The 11,061-nt window shown below is 27.6% G+C and overlaps 1 protein-coding gene across 1 annotated transcript in view; it reads right to left on the bottom strand.

Moving 5' to 3' along the window:
• Positions 1-485: 485 nt before the first annotated feature.
• Positions 486-11,061, bottom strand: part of LOC129989354 (acetoacetyl-CoA synthetase-like) — a 34,905-nt gene continuing 24,329 nt past the window's right edge. The window contains exons 13-18 of the mRNA XM_056097844.1: positions 9,534-9,647; positions 6,914-7,039; positions 5,367-5,436; positions 3,983-4,041; positions 2,541-2,743; positions 486-694 (exon numbers count right to left, since the gene is read on the bottom strand). Coding sequence (XP_055953819.1) covers positions 560-694; positions 2,541-2,743; positions 3,983-4,041; positions 5,367-5,436; positions 6,914-7,039; positions 9,534-9,647 — 707 coding nt within the window. The 3' untranslated portion in view covers positions 486-559. The remainder of the gene's footprint in view (positions 695-2,540; positions 2,744-3,982; positions 4,042-5,366; positions 5,437-6,913; positions 7,040-9,533; positions 9,648-11,061) is intronic.

The raw sequence follows: 11,061 nt of genomic DNA, 5'->3' as shown, positions 1-11,061 counted from the left end.
TTGACCTTATAATACTTAAAAAAATTAAGGGAGATCTTAAATACTTTTACGAAAGTAATATACATTGCAAACATCGTTTCTGAGAAAGTAATAAACATGACAATAATTTTTATGGAATCTATCAAATGAAAATTACTTTAAAACAACGCCATCTACATATCTATTCTAAAGTTAAAAATAACAGTACAAACAAAAATGCATCTGTTCATGGGGGGGGGAGATAAAATATTTTTTAAAGGGGGAAAACATTTTCAAATAAATAATTTCTTAAAATCTCAATGAATTGATGATTTATAAAAATCATTTCTTAATTGAGAAAATAATTAAAGATTTTTTTTCTCCTATATTATTTATAATACAAAACTGTTTCTTTAAAATAAAAAAAACGTTTTATATATTTGAAGATTATAATTTTTTTCTTGTATTACACATACAAAAAATCTGTGCACCAAATATACAGGTTTACAAAATTTAAAATTAAAAACTTCTGTGATAAATCAGTTTTTATTCCTTTTTATTAAAATCATGCATATTTTATTTATACCAATAAAAGATGCTGTCAAAATCCTTGAAGTTCAGGTACATTTTCAAAATACTTTAAGCTGCCTGGATTAACAATAGTTTCTGCATTGTAAGGCATTCTGTTGATGATTTTTTTCACCATGATCTCCATCTTTTTGCCATTCGCATTGTACTAAAAAGAAGAAAATATAATAAAATTATTAATTGGTAACCTTATATAAAGCACAGACAATATTTCATTGATGTAATTTCAAAACTTTGAATTTAAATGCCTCTTACAAAACCATTTCATTAAATTTAAATTAGAAATGATTATACATGTTTGATCATCTTGAAAAATGTCAGGAAAATATTGTGCAAAATATAAAGCCAATTTTTTACCAATATTTTAAACAGTATTTTTCATCTATTCGATTTTTATTTTCGTGTTTTATCACGGCTATAAAATATACAAATTATTTTTAACACAGTATAAATAAAATGTTTGATTGGACATTCTGCGACCTTAGAATCCACATTGGAGTGAATTAGTATTTTAATAAACTTATTTTATTTTCTGATTTCAAAGTATTTTGAATCAACATGTGCATGATTTGTTATAGTACTACAGAACATTTTTTTTATTAATTTGTAAATATATATATAATATTTATTTAGTATGACTCATGATACCATATATGTGTTCAACATCCTGTAACATACTTTAATTAAATCCTCATTATTTAGAAATATTTCAATAGCCAAATGAACGCAATCAAATAATTAGGCTGACCATTTATATCCGATTAAGTGTTAGTATTATTCTAATATTTTATGAATTATATAATTGGTATTTTTTTACAAATTTATTTATTTAGAGAACAAATTAATAAGATTTTTGTAGGCCTGCCTTGACCTTAATTTGACCTTTGACTTTTGTCAAATGCCTAGTCTCAAATCTATCACTTCTTTGAGCTTAGATTGCCCCAGAATGAGTTTTGAATGAGTATGAGTGGATGTATCAAATTCTGGGGTTTTTCTTCTTTATATATTTTTTAATGTTTGAGAGTATAAAAAATAAACGGAAATAAATAATTCAGTTTATTCGAAATGAATTTAATACAAATTTGGAAAATCAGACAGCAAAATTGATACCGAAATAATATTTGACATTCTTTTTTTGTCTTTTGATATATAACATGGATGGAAAAGAAAAGAATGTATTTAATGTTACAGGTAGAATTACAAGATATTAATTAAACATGGCAATAAGAATGTGTGTGTGTGTGTGTGTGTGTGTGTGTGTGTGTGTGTGTGTGTGTGTGTGTGTGTGTGTGTGTGTGTGTGTGTGTGTGTGTGTGTGTGTGTGTGCGTGCGTGAGTGTGTGCGTGTATGCGTGCGTGCGTATGTGCGTGTGTTGGTACATTTGAATTTTAAAACTTCGAGTTATTTCAATATTGGAGTCATTTTATGTACAAGAAGCGATGATAAAACTGACGTCAGTTTACCACGCAATGCAAGAGCAAAAGAGACCAAAATTTTTCCCTTCATTGATTTTGCTATGGGATTTCGATAGGGATTTCTTTGACACTTGTAGTCTTAGGAAAGTAAAATTTAGGCATCTTTAAAAGAATATGGTAAACATTAAGATTTTTATCCCTTTGCTTGGAGCGTGAGAACCTGCTGAAATGCTGAGACCATCAGTTTTATAGAGCGCGTGTAGGATTAATGAACCTTTTAACCGAATAATTAACTTATATTCAATTCGTTTTGCATTGAAATATTTTGTTATACTCAGTTAACAGGTTAAATAAAAAAGTAGAAATTGGATCAGGAAATAAGAGAACATTTTAGAATGAAGTTTATATGGGCTAAATTAGGATAAAAATTACTAATTAATAAATTACTTCGAAATTAATTAAGTTTTAAATTTAATATATATGACAGTAAACTAGTTGCACACATGATTCTTTTAAATATAAATGAAACTATTCAAGCAATATTGGTTCAACACATTGAAGAAGCATGAATATACAAACCGGTATATCTTTTACTTCTAGAATAACATCTGGTACATGACGGACAGTTAGTTCATTGGCTATTGCTTCTCGGATTCTGTTGACCAGTTCTTCACTGAAACTGTAACCTTCTTTTATCTTCAGGAATAGTACTGCTCTTTCATCCATTGTTTTGTTATATTGAGATACGCAAAGACTGTCTCTCACTTCTGGGAAAAGCTCCACTGAAATTTTTTAACAAGTTTTTTTAAATATAAGAAGTATATTAATAGAACTATGCATTACATTTAACATGGTAGAATATTTAGTAAAATTATTTTCTTAAAACTTTTTCGCTAATAACTTCATAATTTTTCATTAATTTATCAAATCAAATCAAAGTGAATTAAAGCTCATAAAAATAAGGATTGAAATGTTTTATCATCTTGCTATTTTGTTCATTTTTAGCAAAATAATTTCAGATTTAAATTTTATGATAATTATTAATCAAAATTAGAAATAATTTATGATGATTTTGATTTATCATCTTATTATTTTCAAATGATAAAATGTGCTTATATTTTGTAGGTTTCGCTTCAGTGTACTAATTGTGTATACGAGGGGTGATCCAAAAAAAAAAGTTCACAAGCAGCAGTTGGAAAGTAGAAATTGTAGTTGGGAATATTGTTACCCAGAGTGGAGACACATGGCGCTAGTTGTCTTAGACCGGTCGCTCGAAAAGATAGTGTTAGTACTGAGACCTGAAATAGCGACAGTAATGGCAAGACGTCTAGAGATGTGGTCTTGCATAGAAGTGCGAGCCGTGATACGATTTCTATGGGCCAAGAATGTGTCCCTATCGGACATTCACAGACAAATTGCTGAAGTGCACGGGGGCGAAGCAATAAGTAGACAACAGGTGGCTAAATAGTGTCATTCTTTTGAAGCGGGCAGAGAGATTGCAGGAAACGTTTAGGTGGGAGGTCTGGAGCCACCCACATACAGCCCCGATTTGGCTCCCAGTGACTATTTCTTTTTCCTGGCATTGAAGAAAAACTTATCCGAAACAAGGTGGATATCAGACGGTGTTGTTCAAAAAGATGCCGAAAACTGGCTCAATAGCCACAGACTTGTTATTACCAAGACGGGTTAAAAAAATTAGTCCAGCAGTGTGATAAATGCCTCAACAGGTTGGTGATTATGTAGAGAAGTGACCACCACACATGTTTCTTAATTACCATTTGTATCCTGGGTCTATTGTTAATAAAATATTTTTCCTTTTCCTTGTAAACTTTTTTTTGGATCACCCCTCGTCCATAAAAGAATAATAATTGTTAACAAAAACAAGTCTAGCAATAGTACTTGATAATAATTATATTTACAATGATGAAAAAAAATCTAGATTTTATTATTTAAATGAAAATTTATAAGGAATTTTGAAATTTAAAAAAAAAACTATATTATTTGCATATTTTAGCACTTACCAATATTGTAAATCTCTGAACTACCAAAACGGCATCCTCGCTGTTTCAAAGTTTCGTCACTGAAAGAAATTATAAACATTATCAAAATTTATTTCATAAAAAATTCCAGGTATTCTCTTATAAAACATATTTCAGTTAATAATAAAGGTATATTTATGATCTCTTGTTAGTGTTACCGGTCTGTATACCAGACTATTTGAGTCTATATCAGACTATTTGAATCAGACTATTTGAGTCTATATCAGACTATTTGAGTCTATATCAGACTATTTGAGTCTATATCAGACTATTTGAGTCTATATCAGACTATTTGAGTCTATATCAGACTATTTGAGTCTATATCAGACTATTTGAATCAGACTATTTGAGTCTATATCAGACTATTTGAGTCTATATCAGACTATTTGAGTCTATATCAGACTATTTGAGTCTATATCAGACTATTTGAGTCTATATCAGACTATTTGAATCAGAGTTAGCAAACTAAGTGCAATGAGTTTTTGAAGCTGGAAATATGTACCTGGGAGGATTTAAAAATTTTTTTAATACAAATTAAAGATTTTTTTAACGTTTTCTATCCTAGGATAACCTTTAAATATATAATCTCACAAAACAGCTTTTCGGATCATTTTAAAATCTAAAAGTAACTTTTTGAAATACCAATTTAGTTGAGATCTTTTCAAAATTTTGACAAATTCAAAAATGATGTTTTTGCCTTATTTTCAGTTATATGTTTTATTTACGCTAAGAAAATTAAGCCCTTTCCATTATTTCATTAATCATTAAATCTCTTATTTTCTTCTATTGTTGAAGACTAAAGAAGAAAATAATTCTATTTTTTGTTTTCGCAGTTTACTTGAGAAAAGAAAAAGTGAAACAATAGTACTTGAAATACAGCAAGCAATTAAAAGATAGACCACCTGGAAATCAGGTTTTGAATTTTACCGTGATGTCATGGGACTTGTCTTTACTAAAAATATTCATGTACACGATAAGAAAAAAACCATAATACAATGAGAACAACACGATTTTAATGTTAAAATAATCTGATGCGTAAAAATAAGAATATTATAAATCTCCGAACTACTAAAATGACATCCTCGATCAATGATATGTCATTGAAAAACATCAGTAATGAAATATTTATTCGAAATTAAACACATCTAATACCCCCAATGAACAGGTGGTTGCTAAAGGCAGCTCATATTATATATATATATAAGATATCAAAGCAGCCTAAAAGCGAAAAAAAAAAGATTTTTTTTTCTTCTTATTTCTACATCTACCGTGTGAAAAGAACACCAAAAGATATAACCAATTTAATATTGCATTAGTTGCCATTTTAAATCAAAAATTTAGTAATTCTAAGTTCATTCAAACTCACCTTCTACAACATATGGTAAGACCTCTTGTAATTGGATTGATTACTCCGTAATCACCTATGCCAAACTTTCCTAAGATAAAATAATTTATTAGTTAAATGTAATCACTTAAATTTTAATTAAATAAGATATTAACAATCTTAATTAATATATCGACATTTTATGAAAATAATTTTCAGCTCTCATTATTTTGCCAATAATATTTCAATAATTTTATAATAATTTAATATTACTGATTTTGAATTCGATATTGTTTTCCGTATTTGGCTCTAGATTTTGATATAAAAAGAAATGTAAGTTGCATTCGTTCTAGGTAATCAGCACTCAAATCACGCTGAAAATGTTTCAAATACTAATTAATAAAAATAAATAAATGAATGAACTTGATTATGTAAAGTAATCAATATAGAATTCACAAGAAATTTATTCTAAATGTCTTTAAAAATAAAATTTAAACCAAATTAATGAATGAAATAGAAAACTTTATATCAAAATAACTCAATAATAAAGGCATACTAAAATAATAATGGTATACTAAAAACTTATGATAATGTTACTTTAAGTACAATAAAAGGAAAACTAAACTAATTGGCTTATTAATTCAAAGAAAAATAGGTTTTATATATTCGTTTTGAAATACAGAGAAAGGGTAGCGTCAGAGGATCTAGTAGTATCAGATATCCTTCTTCCAGTACTTTGGTATCCTTATGGAACATTTTCCTCATTAAAATGGACCAGATTAGATTTGTCCGAATATATAGAAAGTGACCTTTTGTGTTAATATTAACCTTCAAATGACTTAAATTTCCAAGGAAATGACGTGGAGGAGAAATCAGGGGAACTATTTAGTTTTTTCGACCGAAACTTACAAAATATTGATATTTTGTCGATTGAAAGCAATTACATCATGAAAACTCTTCTTAATTTAACTATTAAGGCAATGATTTTATCTTCTTTAAAGTCTTGATTTTTGTTTATTCACGTTTTTTAGCCTTATAAAAAAGTTAAGTAAAATAGAATAATTTTTTTATAAATTGTTTGGCATTCATTTATTTGACTTTTAAAAGTAATGAGGCATGATTAATCTGCAAAAATAAAATTCATGCTTGTTTATTCATTTATTATTTGTGAGATTTTAATATCAAAATTTGAATTATCTTTTAGCAACAATAAAAAAGATATTTATCATTTATTAAAAAATAATGCCCCTTTTTGATTAAAAATTAAATTATGATAGTTTTTTTTAACTTATTTTTAATTTTCAGATTTCTTTTGAAAATATTTTTAAAAAACATCCTCTGTTTATTCATTCTACTAAAAAGAAAACCCCACAAAAATTGATACAATCAAAATACGTTGTTTTGTTAAGCATTCAATTCTTTTTCAAATATTACAAAATCTTATCAATAGATTTTATACTTATATGCATTTTAAAATTTGAAAAAAAATAGCTCATTTAAAGTGTATGAATTATTTTCAACCAAATATTTCTCAGAAAAAAAGAAGGAAAAACCTTAGAAAAGAGCTTAAGCACGAATCATTTTAGTACCTGGAAACTTGGAGAAATATTTTTCTCGGGCCAGAGAGCCATCTTTATCTTTCCATAAACATAATGGCAAGTTAGGCATTGGTTTCGTTAGTACTATTTCACCGACTTCGTAATCAAGAGGTTTACCTAAAAAAATCAACAAAATCTTTATGTCCAAATAGTGATCTTTTTATAGCGCACCACTGGATTTCTTTGTGAGTATGCCTTAATTATTGAATATGTGTAATATTATTATTTTAAAGAAAATAATATTGTTTATTTGCGATAGGAAAGTCTAATTATATTGTCTACGTTGCGTCAGTATCACCTTTTAAGCAACTGCAAGTGCCCCATATATGTATATGTAGTATTTTTCTATTTGTCGATATTGTTCAGCATAAATTAGATTGTCAAAAATTAAAAGCTCTAAAAAGCTTTAAAATGCAAAAGAAAATATCTCTTATACATCAAAATAATAATTTTTTTTACAAAATTATACATTTGATGCACTTTTTTGCAATTTTCAGTGTAGATAAAACAGCCTTAGTTTCCCAATATGATTTTATTGAGGAACTACAGCTGTCTGTCTTAACCAAATTATAAAGAACAATTAATACTCTTACCGCTAAAAATAGAAATATCGCACATGATGTGCTTGCCTTCTCTTTCATTCTTTCTTGGGAAGTACAACTAAATTGGAATTTACCATAACGTAAATGGTTATTTATACAATTATTTTAATGAAAAGAAGATACGAAGTTGTAATTAACCCTTAACTGGGGACGTGCGGTCTGCGAGACCGGTAGCGATGGATTTTCTGTCACTCCTATTCTAATTTTAGGTCTATTGAATGGATTGACCCTGTAGCTTCCTGTTTTGTGACCTTCAATACACGTGCACTTTTTTAACCGATTTCAGCAGATGCTTTTTAAAATAATTCAGTTATTTCTTCGAGTGCGGTCTCTAAGACCGCATCTCGCTGTTAGTGTCCCAGAGATAAACAAGGCTTAGCAGATGGCGCTAAAACGTGGGCCCGAAATATCATTCATTCAGTTTATGAAGCAGCGCTCCAGACACTTTTAAATGAAGCAGAAAGTGGTTTTAGTGATAAGGATAATTGTACAGAAATTTTTTCGATGAAAGTTCGCATTCAACTGATTTTGATATGTATGTTTAAACATAATTAATTTTTCTAGTGATAATGTATTTTGAAAAATTTATAAAATATATTAATATACCAAGTGATATATATATATATATACAGAATTTATAGGTTGATTTTTATACTAGTTCTTAACTTATATGTTTAAAATGCCCTAGAAAACCGCTCTATGAAAGTCACACAAGCCGATAAAAAAAGGGCCAATTTTACCTATTGTCAATTTTTTTTATTTTTCATATAATTGCCGATTTTTACATTATATTGTTTTCTATATACCTTCATATACTGTAAAAATAAATATGATTTAAAAAGTAAAAAGTAATATAATTTTTCGAGAATATTATTTATTGTAACATGTAATTTGAGGAGAAAATGAATGTTCTAAAGCATTTACTTTTTTCAATGATAATATATTTTGAAAAATTTCTGAAACATATCTATATATCAAGAAAAATATCTGCAAAATAGATTGGCAGTTTTTCATACTAATACATTCATTAAAAAATTTAATTTGAGTGTAAATGAAATGCGGTCTCGTAGACCGCATTTCCCCAGTTAAGTCCTAAAATTTCACCTCCCCAGTTAAGGGTTAATGATCACGTATTAACATCAGTAAAATATTTTAACGAATGATTAAAAGTGCTTACACTGTTTCAGAGCAAGCAGTAAAATATGTTTTATATCCTCATTATGAATATTTGTTTGAGTTACATTTCACTGAAGTAATTTTAAAATAAGATTAGGTTCTTTTTATATAATTATAAAGTTGCTCAGATTAGAGGATACACAGTTGTTTGAAATAGAATTACTCATAATGCTGTAATAATTTGAAATTAATAGTTCTGATACACTGGAACTGGAACAATAACAGAGTACAAGTATGGGACATTAGAGGTAACAAATGTCCAAAAAGAGCAAAATTATAGCTTCAGAGTTTTGTATCATATGTGTAGAAACAAAGGAAGGAGAAATAATAAATTGCATAAAGGATAATATTTGAGCATATACAATGTTTATTAGTGTCAATTTGAGAATGAAAAAAATATTTTTGTTTAGATTAGGATTAAAGAAATGGGTTGTAAAATTTGAGTACCCATTTTCTGCAGCTGGACCAATACAATTTTAATATGCTATTTTTTATTATTTTAAATTGTATTTTTTTAAAAATTAATTAAATTATTTTGGAGATTAATAAATTACAACAAATTATGTTTCTTCTTTTAATCAAAAATACTTTTCTATCACAGTGCATCAAAAAATATTTAGGTGACCCAAATAAGAAATCTTCTTTTTTCATTCATATATTTCTATACTTTTAAACCCCGTCAAATATGTGATGCATTCTTTCACAAACATGAGGAATATTATGGTTATTCTACTCCTTTCCATTTGTGAAGTTTTTTGTTCTATACAAACTTAAATAGCGACATTAAAATTACGAATTCAATACAACATTTTACAGAAACATGGTGGAGTCACCTGTTTCGTCAACTATCTCTATATTCACACCAAAACTTATAGCTGGAATTTCTCCTTTGTAAATCGGTAAAGTTGATTCCAAAACAAAACAGGAACCCAAGAATTCGGTTGAACCTGAAAAAAGAAAGAAGATAGTAACATATTTAACTTTTCCGTACTATATATGTAACATACAAAAATTAACCTTCTAGAAATAAATAACGTTGTAATAAATCATCAATATTGAAAGAGTTCGCAGAAATTACAACGAAAATGAAGTAGAATTTAGAATATTAAATAGAACCAGCTTTTAAACATATATAATATTAGTTTTTTGTGTTTAGCTTCGTCTAAGATTATCGAGCACAAACTTTCGACTTGATTTGTTAGATCTAGTTATTATGAAGTTTGAAAGATCCAGAATTCTGATGCAAAGACGACATAAAATTGCTTATTTCAGCTATCTTGTCCAAATAGTCAACAATCTACCTTTTGACTAACATGATCTAAAAATTTAACACAATGATGGTGATCTATAATTTTGACATACTTAATTTGTTTATGACATTAAGTTTCTGAATTGTGTTAAATCTACAACGAAAGACAAAGAAATAGACACAATTTGACGAGTTTAGTTATAATTTGAAACATATTTTTCAATCTGATGAAAACAGTTGTAAACTAAATTTAATTTAAATAGTCATTCCATATTTAGGCAACGTGTTCAGAGACAGATAAACAAGATTTCACATATTTTGTTGAATTTATGAAGAATTTTGAATTTATCACATTAAGTTTCTGAATTGTGTTAAATCTACAAGGACAGACAAAGAAATAGGCATAATTTGACGAGTTTAGTTAAAATTTGAAATCCAATTTTCTATCTGATGAAAATAGTTGCAAACTAAATTTTATTTATATAATCATTCCATATTTAGGCAACGTATTCAGAGACAGATAAACAAGATTTCAAATATTTTGTTTAATTTATGCAGAATTTTGTTGAATTTATGACATTAAGTTTCTGAATTGTGTTAAATCTACAACGACAGACAAAGAAATAGACATAATTTGACGAGTTTAGTTATAATTTGAAATCCATTTTCAATCTGATGAAAACAGTTGTAAACTAAATTTAATTTAAATAGTCATTCCATATTTAGGCAACGTGTTCAGAGACAGATAAACAAGATTTCAAATATTTTGTTGAATTTATGAAGAATTTTGTTGAATTTATGACATTAAGTTTCTGAATTGTGTTAAATCTACAAGGACAGACAAAGAAATAGACATAATTTGACGAGTTTAGTTATAATTTGAAACATATTTTTCAATCTGATGAAAACAGTTGTAAACTAAATTTAATTTAAATAGTCATTCCATATTTAGGCAACGTGTTCAGAGACAGATAAACAAGATTTCACATATTTTGTTGAATTTATGAAGAATTTTGAATTTATCACATTAAGTTTCTGAATTGTGTTAAATCTACAAGGACAGACAAAGAAATAGGCATAATTTGACGAGTTTAGTTAAAATTTGAAATCCA

Source organism: Argiope bruennichi, chromosome 10 (genome assembly GCF_947563725.1).
Source record: "Argiope bruennichi chromosome 10, qqArgBrue1.1, whole genome shotgun sequence".
NCBI lineage: Eukaryota > Metazoa > Arthropoda > Arachnida > Araneae > Araneidae > Argiope > Argiope bruennichi.
This window is presented reverse-complemented; position numbering and strand designations above follow the sequence as displayed.